Raw genomic sequence first — 18,918 nt, 5'->3', positions numbered from 1 at the left:
TCTTAAATAAATAAATAAAGAGCTGTCCAATGTGAACAACCCATAAACTGACCGCAGATTTTCAGAGGAAGGCTAAAATGAAAAGTGACATCAAAAATATGCCTAAGCAATTGGCCTGTCATTTGGTAGGGAAATCATTTGTGTCCTTCAGCTTCCCATTCCAGTCTCGGTTCTAAAAAGCTTTTTTCTAGAACAGTGACAGAAATGATGTTGCTTCATCCATAATCCATCATCCAGTCTAAAGTCTACCTGGTGACCGACCACAACACACACACATACTTGTCAGGATTAGAGATATGGATCCTAAAATTATAAACACCTTATTCATAAAAATAATTTCCCAGACCTACAGTGCCTAAAGTACACAAGGAACTTAAATGTTTGGTTTCTGGATTGCACAAAATTTTCCCAGTACAAAGCTAATTAGCCCACCAAGGAATGAAACCTACAGCCCGGCCTGCAAAAATGTGAAGCACTGGATGACTGCACTAAACTTGCCTTGAATATAAACACTATGCAAAAAAAAAAAAAAAAAAAAAAAGTAATTTATCTAAACACAGTGTAGGTAGCTCTGCAATCAGTATCTCATAAATAAAAGAGAAAGATGAAGGGAAAGATCTCTAATTGATTTTAAAATTAGTTCCAAGCAAAGAAATAATCTGACAACCAACAAGGTCGGTAACAGTAAAATATATATATACCCCTCAGAAAAAACTGCAACTATAAACTTCAATGAATCAAGATACCTGAACTCCTATGAAAGGAAGATATTCAGAAAAGCCTGAATCAGAGTAGAGGTGTTGAAAAAAAGTCAATTGGGGACCAATCTTCAAAAGCACTTAAAATCCTGAAATTAACCCCTCTGGTGGACTGAACTCAATCTTCACTGTGCTAATGGAATACACATTATGAGGAAAACCACCACACAGAGAGAGGCAGGGCGAGTCAACCCAATGGCAGGAACTAGATTAAAACTGGGAGTGTAGAAGAAGAAGTGCCTACAGAAAACAGCCATGTGTGACCTAGCCAGCAAAACAAGCAATCCAATTAGGAAGCAGTAAAAAACAGAAGTGCAAAGCCTCCCTCCGGAGATAGATACCACAATATTGGCTCAAGCCAACATGGCTGTCAGAGCAGTCAAGGGGGTTAGCCATGGACTGGGAGGTGGTAAAAATGATGCCCACTCACAAGCAATATATGGAATTAGGTCTATGCCTCAGCAGATATTCTGATTCAAACATTTATTAAATGTTTATTTATTCACAGCACTCTGTAAGATTCTGAAAGAAGGGATATGAAGCTGGGAAGACCCTGCCATTCCTGGCCTTGGTAGAGGTGAGACTTCACAATGGAAAGTAGAGATGTACACAAATAAACCATGCACGATGCTACAGAGAAGGGAAAGATGGTGTATATGGAAGTCTCTGGCCTAAAGGGGCCTTCAAGAACTAGGTCAAGAAAGAGGGTTACCTCAGCACAGCAAGTACAGTAAATGCTCACAGGGCAGTGAATATGATGGTGCTGACAACTCTGGAGGCAACACAGAATTACTGCAGCTCACAAGACTGAGAAGAGACAAGAAATGTGAACACACCAGCACTAGAAAGATTTAGATAAATTGAAAATGTAGAACTGTGTGACAGTGATGATTAAAGGAAGAGAGAGATATGGACTGATAGAAGTAAATGCACCCAGTTCAGGGACAAACCACCAAGACCCTGTAGGAGATTGTCAAAATCCCAAAAAATTATTTGAAGGAGATAAGCAAGATCCTGGGAAAGGGAATATATAACTAAAGGAAATGAAAGAAAATGTAATTTGTAATGGGGAGAAGAAAGGAAATCAAATGGCAACAAGATAGGCACATGCTGTCTCCTCCAGTTTAAAATTCACTTAGAGAGATCAGTGAAATGTGCACTTAAGCAAAGTCTGCTATCTACCCAGATACCACATGTCTTGACCTCATCAGAAGGAGGCAGGCTTGTCCCCCTATTCCATGACCTCTACTGCTGAGGAATAGGTCACAGGGATGTTTTAAGTGTTGGTACCCTGATATTAATCTTAAAAATCAGGACATATATATCCTGGAATCTTAAACAGATGAGCTAAGACCCACCCACAGTCTTCTAATAGTAATTTTTTTTCAGTCTTCTAACAAAGAAGATTTCAAGTGTTCTTCCAAAAATGCCCAGATCAAACAAATCTGAAACTCGTACAGAATGCCTCCACCAGCCTCTAACATATTCTGCATCTTTTGATCACATTGCTGCAGTCCCAAAATCTCTCCACTGGAGACTGGTGAAATGCTATATCCATTTCAAAGAGCTTTTGCTTTTCTCCAAGGTCCTTAATGCCAAGCTAGAGTCCCTCTCTAATTTGCTATTTGCCTTATGCTCCCAGTAACAAGCAGGAGATCACAGTGAGTGGGTTTACCAGCCTGCTCCAATTTCACTTAGGGTCTCTAACCCCACAGCTTTCTGTTGGCACGCGTCTCAGAGTCAGCAAAGTCGGCTTGAGGGTCCAGAGGGACCAGTCATTTTGCCTTTAGAAATCTAAACTGGAGGGAATAGGTTGAAAATCGCTTTTAATGGCAAAGCATCCCGGAGCCCCATACATGAATGGAGTTATCAGTGCCTTACATGACCCTGCCTCTGACAAAATGCCCTTAAGAATCCCAGGGCATCACTAATAATGCACCTATCTCAGCTCCTCTCTCCCACCTGCCTGCCCTGGAGAGCCAAGCGGGCCAGGTCTGGGAGATGAACTCCCCAAACGAAGGCAACAAAGACACTGGGAGCTTCAGCAGATGGCAGCTTTAACAAAACTGATCCTTTAGTGCCCAGGTCTGAATATTTGGAGGCCCTGGTGTGAACAAACCTTTATGTGGTAAATAAATTCACAAGGAGGACACTAAAAGACAGGGTGATGGAAATGAATAGAGGCTGGTAGCAGGGGTTGACTACCAGCTGAGGGAAAGACTCCACCTTTGGGTTTCCACACTTTCTTCCCAAAATACTAAGCGGGAGCGCTGGCAGTGGGGGCTGTCAGAGACAGAGAAACAGATACAAAGAGAGAGAATGGGAGAGACAGACAGCTAAGAAAAGGAATCTGAGAAAAAGGCCCAGCAACCTAAAGCAAATTTTATACACCTGGGGATTGGGTAAATTATGTACCTGTTTTCAAGGTAAATTGCAGCTCTGTATCTCTTTGTCAACTACAATAGCACCGCAAGAACAGACTTCAGGGAGAGTAAGTCAGTCCCTTCATCGGATGCCTGGGGGCTGTTTCCTTTGTCATTAACACTCCAAGTGTAACACAAAGCCCACAGCGGCCCTGGGCAATACAGCACTAGGCTTTCCAGTTTCAGATCAAAGCCAAGCACTCTCTAGGAAGTCCTGAGATCGCAAAATGTGTTATCTCCTTTAAGGCAGCAGCTCAGAAAACCCATAGCCTTTCTCCAAGATTTAGCACATTTCTTTATAGCAAACAACTGTATAAAACAAACTATACCTTTAGAGAAACCCTGACACATGGCCAGGTTCACAGGAGCATCACACGTCAGCTTTCTTAACTGGCTCTCAGCCTGAAAGAGTTAACGTCTCCTACGAGTTGACACTGGATTAATCCAGAAGCAGGGTGCCACAGAAACACCATCAACATCAGACATATCCAGCTAGAATCCTACAGAGGGAAATATTGCACATCCCTCCTTTTAACTCTCCCATAACACTATCTAGCAACAAACCAAGCCCCAACCAGAATCCAGAAGTGGCTACCCATGAATTTCTGGGTAATATTGGAAAGCCTAGGGTGAAAACAGTTCCTTTGATCACAGTGTTTGTCCAAGTACTTCCTCTGGCTCCAATTAGAAAGTAACCAAATTAAGGGAGCGGAAATATGGTTAGCCATAGGCAAAAAGCTCATCTTCCAGTATAATTTAAGAGAAATGAACTTGTCTCTGTGTACAAAACAGAAAAAACCAATTTGCCCTACTATCCTCCAAATGTAGAGTTATCTCGGAGGAAGAAAATATTAGAAGAACCTCCCCCATGCTACCTTGAAGGGAAAGTCCCACTGAGTCCTCATCTGGGAGCTAGCAGTGGAGGCCTGCCCTAGAGCAGGAATGTCTCCCCCATCTGCCTGTCCTTGAGGAAGCCCATGCCACAGACTTTCCCTCTTCTCCTGTTCATCTAGTTCCTTATTCTGCACCCTCTCCCGCTTTGTTCTTTGGTTTAGAAAAGGCTCTGGTACCATAAGTTACCACGTTATCCTTTCCATGCCAAAGCCACTGACCCCCAGGCAGAGTCCTGTAATTAGAGAGAAGGAAATGTCCTTAGTGTTTCTTTCAAGGCCCTCCACAGTCCATCCATCACAGACCTTCATCTCTTAACATTCCTCAAGCACTCCATGTTTCCGCAACTACAAAACCACTCCTCAGTTCCCAAAAAATGCCCTTGATGTTTTCCCTGGAGATTCTACCAGCCTGTTCTAACTAGGGCAGGCCCATATTTTTGCGCATGCTGTGCCTTGCAGAAGGGTACCTGGCAAAGCGGACAATGGGAGAACAGGAGCTAAAATTTAGCTTCCATTCTGCTTGCCAAGCCATGGCCCCTGGCATGATGCTGACAGGAAGAAGCAGTACCCTTCTCTAAATTTCCACAAAGATGCCATATGAGCTAACAGAGGTCCTGGCCCCATCATCTATGCCACGAACACTTGACTGGGCTCCACTTGTGACTGTAACAGCTGGTACGTAGTAAAGGAAACCAGAAACCTAAGACTCCAAGAGGATGCCTGTTGCTCAGTCTTTAAACACATATAGTTACAGTCACACTAGGATGCCCAGGTGATGTTTCTTACCACACCCATATTGTAAATCTCTGGTAACTTTAAGATAAGCATAGAGCAGGATCCTGTATTCTTTATAAGAGCTCTGGGGAATTCTTTTTTCTTCTTCTTCTTTTTCTTTTTTATTTTAGTAATCCCAGGCCAAGGAAAGGGGCAGGGGTTGTGGGGGCAGGGGGAATTCTTTAAGTCAAAAGGCAAGTATAAAGAAAGACTGCTGGAGCAGCACCCACAGTTCTCACTCATCAGCCTGAAAGAGTTAACGTCTCCTAAGACGTTAACTCTTCATCACGCCATTTTCCAGGTCTTTGGTCAACTGAGACTTACCAAAAGAAAACCCAGAGTTCCTTGCTAAAGTAAGTTTTTACCAGGCATAATATTCTCGCTATATGCAAACTGCTTTCATATCTTGTAAATTCAAACAACCAAAACAAGAGTATTTTAATCCAAACATGCCATTCACCAGTTCAAAATTCTTCAAGACAAACCTAAAATGCATGGCCTATAAGCCTTCAACAAGTGGCCCCTGTCTAACTCCCAGGCCCATTTCTTAACACTCCCCCGAAACTTATCCTCTATTCCAGTCATACAAAATCACTTACAGTTCATCATATGCCCCATTTTCTCTCTCCCTTCCTGAGTATCCTGAGATGTTCTCAGGACATGTTTGATCTGGCCTTGCCTATGGTTTCGTACCACACAGGTATCATACCACTCATGCACCATCCACAGGAGCCATCCATTCTCTAGTCCCCAAAACTCACCTAATTCTTGTCATTGCTGCTCTCCAGGTCAGAAACTGTCTTCTCCCACTTTTTATCTAGCTAATTCCTAATATCTCTTCAGGCCTCAAATGTCACTTCCTCAAAGTAGCCTTCCCAGACTATGCACTCTGCTAAACTCTAAGCTTTTCTTTCATAGCACTTAACATAAATGAAATTACTTGTGTATTTCCCCTACTAGACTCTAAAGTTCCATGAGGCAGATAAGGGACATCTGTCTATTCCCTGCTGCACCCCCAGCACAGTATCTGGCATAAAATAAGTATCTGTAAATATATATCAACAATGACTACCTGTTCACGCAAATTTCTAAAGCTGTGCTATCCATAATGGTAGCCACTAGCCTCATGTGCCTATTGAGTCCTTGAAATATGCTATGATGAATTAAAATGTAGTGCCAATGTATAATACATACCATATTTCAAATATTCAGTTTTAAAAGGGGGGAGAATGTCTCATTTATTTTTTATATTCATTAAATGTTGAAATGATATAATAATTTGGATATAAGTCAAATTTAAAAATTACAATTAATGTTTCTTTTTAGTTTTTTAACATAGTTATGTGATAATTTAAAATAACAAATAGAGCTCACATGTGTGGCTCACATTTATATATCTGTCGGACAGCATTGGCCTAGAAAGCCATTCCTCCTGTTGACTCACTTCTCACCCTTGACACTCACAAGGTACAACAGCTGACCTGAGAAGATCACCCAGACCACCCACCAAAACCGGCTACTCTTCAGGGTGCCTTCTACCGCTACATTCAAGGTTCATTATATTAACTTTTTTTTTTTTTGAGACGGAGTCTCGCTCTGTCGCCCAGGCTGGAGTGCAGTGACGCAATCTCGGCTCACTGCAAGCTCCGCCTCCCGGGTTCACGCCATTCTCCTGTCTCAGCCTCTCCGAGTAGCTGGGACTACAGGTGCCCGCCACCACGCCCAGCTAATTTTTTTTTTTTTTTTTTTTTTTAGTAGAGGCGGGGTTTCACCGTGGTCTCGATCTCCTGACCTTGGGATCCGCCCACCTCGGCCTCCCAAAGTGCTGGGATTACAAGTGTGAGCCACCACACCCAGCCCCATTATATTAACTTATTTCTTATGTGGCCCTTCAGTAAACTCTTCCAAAGGACTTTAACAGACAAATAATGGAAATCATTCCTCTATCTTCCTCACAAGCCATATGTTGTAGATTATTGCAGCTAAGCCTTACTTAGAACTGTCTTAAAATGGAGTAAGATCTCAGGAATGAACAGGAAGAAAAAGAAAGAATAAAGAAAAAAGAAGAAAAAAAAGAGGTAACACGCCTTGTAAAAGACAAGAAATTCTATAATCAGGATTCTGCCTAAACTAGGAAATACTCCAATTCCAACAATTTCCCGTCAGCCAGTAGGCTAAGGGAAATGCATCTTTTACCCACTGATGAGTTCCAAAGGATACTGGGAAAACTAAAAATACTCAGTAGTAGGTTAGTGCTTACTTCAGAAAACCTGCTATCATCCTACCTAAGCTATAACACCCCCATCCCCCTAAAAACTGCTTAAAATTCAGCTATATAGTCTACATTAACATAATGCACTGGCTGATGATACAGGCACAAAAATTAACGTTCAAGAATTTCAAAGTTGTGGTTGCTGTGGGAACCTTAATTCCAACTGTACGGCACAGATGCAGAATTGTGGACTACTCCCAATACTGATAAAATTGGAGATGTGTATTTACTCTGTGCAATGAGGCAGAGCTACAGTTACTGAGAGAATCTTATTTTGGCATTTCTAGGCTTTCATGCATTTAAATTCTCAACCTTACCATAATACTGTTTGCTGCATTAAACTGCCTCCTCTAAGGGAAAAAAAGAGAGAGAAAGAACTGATTGGCCAGACATTCAAATCACCCATCCTGTACATGGTTTTTATGTATGATCTGATTCAAAAGACAATCATATTTTTATTTTACTCTTACGGGCTGTCTATAAACTCTCACACAAATGAAAACAATGCATGAATTTCAACTTGTGAATGCACCAAGATATGTATATGTGCAAAACATCAGAAAAGCAAATTTCACACCTTTAGAACCACTATACCCAACTTATCTACCTTTTTTTAGTTATCCTTTTATACAAAAGGGATTTTTTTAAATCCCATCCTTTTTGTATAAAGGGATAACTAAAAAAAGGTAGATAAGTTGGGTGCAGTGGCTCACACCTATAGTCCTAGCTACTCAGGAGGCTGAGACAGAAGGACTGTTTGAGCCCAGGAGTTTGAAGTTGTAGTGCGCAATGATCACACCTGTGAATAGCCACTGCACTCCAGTGTGGGCAACATAACAAGACCCTGTTTCTTTAAAAAAAAAAACAAAAAAAGCAGGCAGTAGATACTACACACAGCAGTAACTTCAATCCACAATAGTTAATGACTGAACACTGTCCAAATATTTGCCTTTGGCGCTGGTTCTCACTGAGGAACTAGTTCTATAACTAGTTAACATAATCACACGCTTTAGTTATCAGAGGACAAAAACAGAAGCGGGAAAGATGTCTGTAAAAATACAACATAACCAAACCCCCAAAAATGTTCAACCTTAATCCCTATTCCCAATTCTCATAACTCTTATGGCTACATAACTGTCATGACTCCAAAATAATCAGTCTATCTGCACATGTAATACCAACTCTTGTTAGTTTTCATACAAAGCATTTCTCAAAAATTATATACCTGAGTCATACACCAACCTATCTGCCAAAAGATCCAAAAAATAGCAAACAGTTTAACTACTAATTATAGTTACTACCTGCAAAAAATGAGTAGATGACCCCAGTGAATATATATACCAAGACTCATTTCTTCCTAGAGCAAAAACATAAAGAACTATCAAATCAAAATGACCAGCAGAAACAGGTCGTATTACAATGTACACGATATACAGACCTTCTCCTCTCCTTATTCACAGAAAAATAAGATCTTATTAATTAAACTCATCCACCATCTCACATATCCCAACCCTCACTGCACTCAAGCCCCCTAGGGAGAAGTGCCAACAGTGCCCATGTGAAATGCGGCAGAGCAGTGGGTGTGGGCCACAGGACACTGAGACCTGCCCAATGGTAGTCAGGTTATAAATATTAGAAAATAATACTGTGGTGATTTAAAATACTTGTCCCTTTGCATTCCCACATATATGTATTATATATGTCATATATTAATTAATTCTCCAACTTCTTCCTTTTGGTTTATGCAAAGAGGCGCAGCTGCTTCCCTATTCTCACCTGGGTGTTCTCCCCCTCCAGCCTCGGTGGTCGGATGCTGGACAGGTGAATCGTCTTGTAATCTCCTGAGTTCAGCTTCACAACAATGGCATCAGCATTCAGAACCTGCATCACCTGTGAGCAAAAAGGAACATGCTTAAACCTGCTTCTATGTCCCCCACCACATGTCCAAGAGCAAGGCCCACCACCCTCACAGGTAGAAAGTGAGATCAATAGCCATTTGTGGGAAAAACAGTATCATCTTTCATGGTGCAACAATGTCAGAGAAAACTATGCTATAATTATCAGTTCCCAGAGAACTTATTATGATTTCCCAATGAGACAAAATCTGTATCATTCATAAAGATGGTCAATCTTTTTTTATTTTTGCCCTGACAAAGATTTGTGGTTCACTACAAAGCTTAAGAACTGGAAATCCTGTCTCTACATGTAATTGAAGATTTTCCTTGAAACAGCTTCTAAACTAAAATCAAATCTCAATGTGAATCTAGAAAAAGAGGAAAGGGTTGGATTTGAAGAAGATACCAGCACTAGATGAGAAAGAACCAAAATAGGATGCCCCAATAGAGAGCAGAAAAATCAAAGGCAAGTGAAGGGCAAAAAGAATTGTCATCTCAGCATGGGAAAGGAGATGCTCAGCTGTTAATCTCACAGGCAGAAACATGAAATTACTGAGATATTACCTCAGATACTCTGAAAGCCACCTTTTCAGAGCACTACTACTACGGACATCTTTGTTTTGGAACCCAAGATCAGTAACACAGGACCCCACACTCAGAAGAAAAAGAACTAGTCTGGGATAAATGACAAGGGTATGTAGTCAAAGGACAAAAGCATAAATATTCCTCTGTGAAGGTTATTAGAACATTCTACAATGTGTACAGAATAAAACTCCATTCAAACTGGGATCTTACCACATCAGTGTTGTAACTAGAACGCATAATACAGCCAGCAGTCTACAATTCGCCCAATTATATTCAATGCCTTTTTTTTTCTTTCAAGCAACACTTTATTACAAGGTAGCTACAGACTACAAAACACTATCACCATCTACTTCATCTGCAGAATCAAAATCAAACTCTTCTAGGCTTCAATCGGGCCTCTTTAAGAGCTACCAGACTGAACAAACTTACAGGGTCAGCTGCCACACAGCGAGGGTGGACTGGCAAAACTTCCCTCCTCTTTCACACGTGAAACAAAAGGAGGTAGACTCTTTTTTGCCATCATGGATGTCACACTGATAAGTATCTTAAAGGAGGCCTCTCTAACTATTTCTTGAAAGGCCTTGGATCTTCTAGCACAGAATGTATTCATTTACTTGCAGCTTCCTCCAAAAACAGCAATTCTCTACCTTTTCCAAAGAACCAGCCAGCCACACACCGGAAACACAAAGAACCAGCCAACCACACACCAAAGAGTAAGGAATGCCTTAAGAAACAATCTGAAGAAGGATATAAAACATAAACAAGTGAGAAATTATATATAACAGAAAACAGCAGGAGTTAAGTGCCATCAAACAGAATGAATGAAAAAAGAAAGATGACAGCTGGAATCAATCTGTTAAGTCCATAGAAGGTTTACTATGGCTGGTGGATGGGAATATATCCCTGGGTTTTACCACTGTAAGCAATGAAAGCAGTGTAGAGAACAGCCCAGCAATCAGAAAAGTAATGAAAGTTCTAAGAAAGAACTGAGTAGATCAGAAGGAGAAATTTTTAATTTTCTACTGTACTTAAAATTAACTTACAACCCTGAAAACAGCAAAACGACAATTTCGAATAACCATAACCATTCTCCTATAACCTTTTTGACAGATCTGAGAATCATAAGCTAAATACGAAAACCCAGAGAGCCAGAACCCAAAATTCATCTTGCCAGAAAAACATGAAGATCAATGGTAATCAAAGGCAGGATGAGTGATCATACCAGGACCAAGGTCAGGGCTAGTTACCCCAAACCAAACAGCCCCTTAATGCCGGCCCAATCACAAAAACACATTCATGAGTTTAGAATTTAAAAACTGTCTAGACAGTATAACCAAAAATACAGATTCAGTCACTGAAAGAAAAAATAGAGTACATCTTATTCCCATTACCATCTAAACACACTAATGCCAACTAAAAAGGTCCACAGTAATGGAATTCCAGTAGTGGGTTGGACAATTTACCAAAAAGAAAGACCCCAGCTAATGATTTCCCAGTCCTTTAAAATCCCACATTTGGATGAAGGGAAAGATATTATAAAATAGATGACAGAACATTTCAGGGGGGTGGTTTCCATGATATCTGCTATTCTGGTATCCTAATTTCAAGCTAAAGAAAAGAAAAAAAATTCCACTAAGACATACTAAGCAAAATAGCTACTATAGCAAATCAATACTGCTTCTCCTCCAAACAGATACCCAAAGGATAGAGGGTAACTGTCAGATGTATCAAAGGCACATACATCACAGGATTTCCCAAATCTTAATACTGGACAGATCTACACCTTCTCTCAAACCAAAACGAATTCTTACTGTGAATTCCCAAAAACATAAGGAAATTCCTATAATCAAGACACGAGAAATATCTAGACGTTTTCTGCTCCCTAGTCATGCTTAGAGAGTAATAAAACCAAACAAAGTATCATAGTGCTCACACCTTTACCCGCTGATTACAGAACATGAAGACCTAAGGATGTCCTGTAACAAGTTACTGGAATTAGGCACCCCTTGTAATATGTTAGCAGCAGCGGCAGCAATGAATTCTTGGAGCTGTAAATTTTAGGCCCCAGCAGCAGACTCTCTCTGCTGCTCAGCATCTCCCTGATTAGAAACCTCCTCTTCAGGAACTGTGCACTCTGCCACTGCCAGCTAAGCAAGGTTTGGCTTGCTGGTGAAGATAGGAAGGGTGAGTGCATGTGTGCGTGTCCACGTGTGTGTATAAGTGGGATTTATGGTTTTTTATTCCTCTGTAAATCGTGTCATTACTGTCCAGAGAACAAGCAGCTCCTGTGCAGAGACATGGAATCGGCAATAAAATACTGGGTATAGCCACGTACTGTGCAGTAAGTGAGATGCAGAGTGGATTACTATCTGAAGCCAGCTCATCAGCACTGTTACGGATCACATTTTAACAGTGATATTTCTTCTGGTGCTTTTCATCAGGATAACTGAAGTATGCCCACACTGCCCACTTTCTCTGCTAGCTACAGATCCCTAATCAAGCCAACCCCATGCATGCTCACACCCCACACACCAAGAGATAACCTAAGGCATAGCAGCAGAAGTCTACATGGAAAAAGTCACTAGCTGGACTCAAATACATGCGCTAAATCCAATTCCCTCCCCATTTCTTGAAGCCCAATCATAAAAGGAAAAAATGGTTTAATGATAACAAGGTGTAGGCTAAGGGCTGCCATGGGTCAAGAAAACTACAGAGTTCTGTTAGGTGAACATCCATGCCTATCTTCAGCCTCTGTCACACTCTCATCTGTATGGCCCATCCACAGTGCTCACTGCATGCAACAGGCTGCTGTTATTCAGATTCTGAAAACCCTGAAGCACACATAAAACAAACAAAAAAGCCTCCTTTTTGTTCAACAGCCTCCTGAGCTGTGGACATAACCACCAATAGTCCCAATGCTGCCAAAATTTCCAGTACCAGATAGAAACAAAAGGATTCTCAGCCCAAAAGGGCCTTCTACAGGCATGACCAGGGACTGTGCTTTGATGAGGTTCACTGAGAATGACACACAGATACCTATTCTCCTCTCTGAAATCATGACATCTGGCTGTTTTTCCCACTCCCTAAGGTTGTATGCTATGTCTCTTCTCCCCAGTCCCCCAGAAGAGTACAGCTGCCACCCTTGCCCTCAACAAAAACAAACTACAACAATATCCTGATGCAGGCACCTCCAGGCACCTAAGCACAACCAAACCAGATACTCTTAAGATGTACTTACATGGAAATCAGGCATCAGACAACTTTCAACAGAGGGACGTCCTACACACTACCTGACCAGTACTTCAAGATTGTCAAAGTCATCAAAAACAAAAAAAAAGTCTGAGAAACTGGCATATCCAAAAGGAACCTAAGGAGATATGCACAACTAAATGCAATATAGGTATCCTGGAACAGAAATAAAGTATAAATAAATGAATACCTGAATAAAATATAAACTTTAGTTAATAACAATGTATCTATATTGATATACTAACTATAACAAATATACAGTACTCCCATAAAATATTAATGACAGGGGAAACTGGGCTGAGGGTGCATGAGTAATCCAAGAACTCTGTGCTACCTGCTTAATTTTTCTGTAAATCTAAAGAGTGACCTAGAAAATGAAGTTTCTAATAATTTAATTTTTAAAGCCAGGTTAATATTCTTTCAATCTCTTCTAACTCAATCACTTTCTTTTTCTTATCAGCACACTGGTTTACTAGTATAAGCTGCAAACCAAGTCTTGATCCCTTTTTGGTTCATCAGAGCCCACCTTTCTAGTGAGACAATCTCCAGAACTTCCTTTCCAACTGAAAGTCAAATGGCAAAAGGCAAGGAAGTGGCAGGTATTTTTTGATTCTCTCCATATTGCCACATAGGAATATACTGGAGAAATCCAGATAATGCCAAAAATATTCAGCTGCATCCTTGCTTAAAAACCATGTCAGAGAGCCACTTCCATTTAACATAGTACTGACAGTCTTAGCCAAAGAAGTTCAGCAAGAAAAAGAAACAAAAGGCATCTAAATTGGAAGGAAAGAAATAAAATTATCACTGTTCCCAGATGATGTATAGGTAAAAAACCCTAATAATTCCACAAAAACTGTTAGAATAAGTGAATTCATGAAGTAGCAGGATATAAAGCCAACACTCAGAATCAGCTGCATTTCTATAATAAAGAATCCAAAAAAAAAAAAGAAAATAGTTCCTTTTCCAGTATCATCAAAAAAGAACAAAATACTTAGGAATTAACCAAGGAAGTGAAAAATTTGTACAAAGAAAACTACAAAACACTGTTGAAAGAAATTAGAGACATAAATAAATGGAAACACGTCCCATGATCATGGACTGGGAGACAATACTGTCAAGATGTCAATACTACCCAAAAGTGATTTACAGATGTAATGCAACCCTTATCAAAATCCCGATGATTTTTATGGAAACAGAACAGCTCATCCTAAACTTCATGTGGAATCTCAAGAGACCCTGAATAGCCAAAAGAATCCGGAAAAAGGACAAAGCAGGAAAACTCACACTTCCTGATTTCAAAGCTTACTACAAAGCTACAGTAATCAATACCACATGTTACTGGCATAAAATCAGAAATACAAACCAATGAAACAGAATGAAGTCCAGAAATAAACACTTGCATATACAGTCAAATGATTTTTGAGATGGGTGCAAAGACCATTCAATGAGGAAATGACAGTATTCAACAAATGGTACTAAGAAAACTAGATATCCTCACTCAAAAAAATGAAGTGGAACCCTTATGTAACACCAAAACTAAAAATGAACTCAAAATGGATTCATTACTTAAATATAAGACCTATAAAACTACAAAACTCTTAGAAGAAAACACAGGGCAGAAACTTTGCAACACTGGATTTGGCAATGATTTCTCAAATATGACACCAAAGGAACAGGCAACAATAGTACAAATACAAATCAGATTTCATGAAAATTTTGTGTAACAAAGTAAAAGGCAACTGACAAAATAGGAGAAAATATTTGCCAATCATATACCCAACAAACGATTAATATCCAGAATATATACAGAACTCCTAAAACTCAACAACAGAAAAACAAAAACCTCAATTAAAAAACAGGCAAAGAGGCTTATAAGTGGGAGCTAAGCACTGGGTACACATGGACTAAAGACAGGAACAATAGACACTGGGGACTCCTAGAGCTGGGGGAGAGTAAGGGAGAGGGCCAGGGCTGAAAAACTTCCTATTGGGTACTATGCTCATGACCTGGGTGACTGGATCATTCCTATTCCAAACAATATACCCATGTAACAAACCTGCATATGTACCCCCGAATCTAAAAGAAAAGCTGAAATTTCTTTTTCAAATGCACAAAGGACTTGAATAGACATTTCTCCAAAGAAGATATGCAAATGCACAGGAAAAGATGCTCAACATTACTAATCATTAGGGAAATACAAATGAAAACCACAATGAGACATCACCTCACACCCATTAGGGCGGCCCCTATAAAAAAAAAAAAAAAAAAAAAAAAAAACCAGAACAGAAAATAACAAATGTTGGTGAGGATGTACAGAAAGTAGAACCCTTGTGCACCGATGTAAAATGGTACAATATAGTAATTCCCTCAACAACTTAAAAATACAATTACCATATAATCCAGCAATTCCACTTTTGGGTACAAACTCAAAATAACTGAAAACAGGGTCTCAAAGGGATATTTGTATAACCATGTTGATAGCAGCATTGTTCATAATAGTTAAAATGTAGAAGCAACCCAAGTGTATCCCCATGGACAGATGAACAGGTTGTAAGCAAAATGTATACACATACAATGGAATATTATTCATCCTTAAAAAGGAAGAAAATTCTGACTCATCCAACAACATGGATGAACCCTGAGGACACTATGCTAAATGAAATAAGCCAGTCACAAAGACAAAAAGACTGTCTGATTTCACTTATATGAATTACTTAGAGTAGTCAAAATCACAGAAGCAAAAAGTAGAATTGTGGTTGCCAGGGCCTGGAAGAGGGGAAACAGAGGGATGTAGAGTTATTGTTTAATAGTATAGTTTCAGTTTTATAAAATGAAGAGTTGTAGAGATAGGTGGTGGTGATAGCTACATAACAATATGAATATAAATACCACTGAACTGTACACTTAGAAATCATTAAGATACTACATATTATGTTGTGAATTTTGTCATTATAAAAAATTTGAGGAAAAAAATTCTCAGAGACATGATAATGAACTCCATCTAGAGCTATGACTGGAAGCACAGCAAAAAACTATCAGGGTAAAACCAAATACATTTTAAAATCTACTGTACTCATGGATAGTTTATATCCTGATCTCCAAAACCGGACTTGGCCACCAATGCTAGTTAACCACTTAGTGCTCCCAGGCAAAGCCCTAACAGGTAAGCTCCTTGAAGGCAGGAACCACTTCTAGTTCTTTTACATCTTTTCAAAGCACCTAGTTCAGGGCTCTGCTTAATCTATATATAGGTACAGAGAACCACGCAAGAAGCATCTAACCAGGCAGGGTGGTAAGGAGACACCTCTTGAGGACATGATTCCACTCCATCCCTCCCCCACCCCCCACAACAATGTAATTCAGGTCTGTGAAATCTGCAATGCCCAAGGATCCAGCAGCAGGAACAGGGAAGCCAAGCCACGTGCTCAGGGGACCATATGGCTACAAACAGCACAGATCAGCTAAAACGCCACAGGGAAGGCAGGGAGGGAACTGGCAGGCCACGACGGGCACAAAAGTCTCGGGCAAGCTCAGCTAATCGCTGTGAAGTGAACATGCTTCTCTGCTAACCTAGAAAGACAAGGAGAGCCCTTCCTTTGCATTTCATTTCTCAAGAAGTAAAACTGCTTAAGCAGACAAAGGGAACCAGTCTCCCAATAGGCCCCATGTATCAGAGAATACTTTGTCAAGTTTCACATTTCTCAGGCTTAAGCCTCTTGACACTCTGACCTACAGCTTTGCCTCAGTTCCAGAAATCAACTGTAGAGCCCCAGAGGCAACCAGTTAGAGGCCATAGGTTACCCTTTGCACTTTTGAGGCTTTTAGCGGGGCCCTGTACGATTAATTCCTAAAAAACAGGGTGACTGTTGAAGAGAGAATCACTATTTGTTAAGGCTTCACAATCACATGATCTTTAAAGCAGAATCACTCAGGGAAGACTTGCAGGACTTTCAGACGATGTGAAGGTCCCAGGTACCTTAGAACTTTTTTAGGATTCCCTGAAAAAAGCTGTTTGCCACTAACAGATAATTTAAATCAGGTAAAATGATAACAGAACTGGTGTTGAGTTCCAGGTTATGAAAAGTAATGTATGTATTTTTTTCATTTTTAACTTAATGTTGATATCCAGTGTTCTACAAGAAAGGCGGGCAAACTATGGCCCAAGGGCCATCCAGCCCACTTCATATTGTTATAAAGTTTTCCTGGAATATTGCCACAACCATTCGTTTACACACTGTCCATGTCTGTTCTCCTGCTACCATGGCAGAGTTCAGTAGTTGCAATAGAGACCATATGGCCACCAAGCCTAAAATATTTACAATGTGGTCCTTTAAGAAAAAGCTGTCCAATCCCTGTTTTACAACATATTAGAAAATGAACACACTTAGTGGTATATACTGGTTAACATTTCTAAAGACATTTTTGGCAAATGTGAGCCAAATCATTTCTAAGGAAATAACTGCCGATTACTGGGAGATTTATTCCACTTTCTAAATAATGAAAAAAATTCTAAACTACATGAATATAAACCTATTAGAGACTGGTCAAAAATATTATGTTGCAGCCTACAATGAAATACTACACATCAATTAAAGAAGTAAGCTCTTTATTTTGGGTCCCTCTCTAAACACCTCTAGATAAAAGGGATCTGTAAAACCTATCTATACATAAGCCCAAAAGGAAGAAGATAGAGAGAACACTGCAACAAAACTCTGGAAGCTAGAAAGCAGATGGATGAGTAGTAACTTACTCCACTGACTCACAAAAGCTAAATCCTGAGACAGTGGCGAGAAAACACAATAGCCAATCTGATTTATACCGCAGTCCCACTCTCCCTAATCTGCCAAGACTCAGAAACTGTCAAATCAAGCATCTCAATTGGGAATGAAAATGAGACCAAAAACGATGAATGGTTTCAAATCTTTGTAAGAAGCAGATGGATTTCAAGATGTATACTCTGGCCAGGCATGGTGGCTCACACCTGTAATCCCTTCACTTTGGGAGGCCAAGGTGGGAGGATCACTTGAGCCCAGGAGTTCAAGACCAGCCTGGGCAACATAGGGAGACCCTGTCTCTACAAAAAATTTAAAAATTAGCCAGGTGTGTTAGCGTGCACCTGTAGTCCCAGCTATTTGGGAGGCTGAGGCAGGAGGATCACTTAAGCCCATGAAGTTGAAGCTGCAGTGAGCTGTGATGCTACCACTGCACTCCAGCCTGGGTGACAGAGCAAGACCCTGTCTCAAAAACAAACAAGCAAATATGTATACCCTAAATCCCACACTAGGGTCACTGCTTCTAAACTCAGTGTTTTAATACCTCATTCTCAAATAAGACAGAAAACCAAGACTCAGCAAACATCTGAAGAAAGCCTCTAATATGAAAAATAAGGGACCAAAATAACCCAAGGAGGGGAGAGGAGAGGCTTGAAGAACACAGTGAGTGTGCAGTAAAAATGAAACTAAAAAAAAAAATCAATTTCGCAGAAAGCTAAGAGATGATTTTTATCTCTGAAGTCAGTATTAAACTTTATTTTTTAAAATAGTAAAAGAGAAACATGCAGAGAACAAAAAAAGCTCTTAAAAAATAAAACAGTATCAGGCCGGGCCCAGTGGCTCACGCCTGTAATCCCAGTACTTTGGGAGGCCGAGGTGGGTGGATCACCTGAGGTTGGGAGTTCCAGATCAGCCTGACCCACACGGAGAAACCCCCTCTCTACTAAAAAAAAAAAAATACAAAATTAGCCTGGCTTGGTGGTGCATGCCTATAATCCCAGCTACTTGGGAAGGCTGAGGCAAGAGAATTGCTTGAACCTAGGAGGTGGAGGTTGCGGTGAGCCGAGATCACGCCATTGCCCTCCAGCCTGGGCAACAAGAGCAAAACTCCATCTCAAAAAAATAAAATACAATAAAAAATAAAACAGTATCATGTCAATAAAACTACTGAAAGATAACTATAAAGAAATCTAAAAAGAATAGAAGATGAGATAGAAAATAGGAGAAAAAAACTGGAAGATGAGCCTGCAAAATCCAACAACCAAATAATAGGAGTTCTACAAAAAAGAGAACA

General features: G+C 40.2%; 1 protein-coding gene across 1 annotated transcript in view; it reads right to left on the bottom strand.

The window, feature by feature from the left end:
- The window catches only part of SND1 (staphylococcal nuclease and tudor domain containing 1), a 440,010-nt gene that overhangs the window by 361,713 nt on the left and 59,379 nt on the right, over positions 1-18,918 (bottom strand). Inside the window, exon 10 of the mRNA XM_003261285.3 lies at positions 8,897-9,010. Coding sequence (XP_003261333.1) covers positions 8,897-9,010 — 114 coding nt within the window. The remainder of the gene's footprint in view (positions 1-8,896; positions 9,011-18,918) is intronic.

This window comes from Nomascus leucogenys, chromosome 13 (assembly GCF_006542625.1).
Source record: "Nomascus leucogenys isolate Asia chromosome 13, Asia_NLE_v1, whole genome shotgun sequence".
Lineage (NCBI taxonomy): Eukaryota > Metazoa > Chordata > Mammalia > Primates > Hylobatidae > Nomascus > Nomascus leucogenys.
This window is presented reverse-complemented; position numbering and strand designations above follow the sequence as displayed.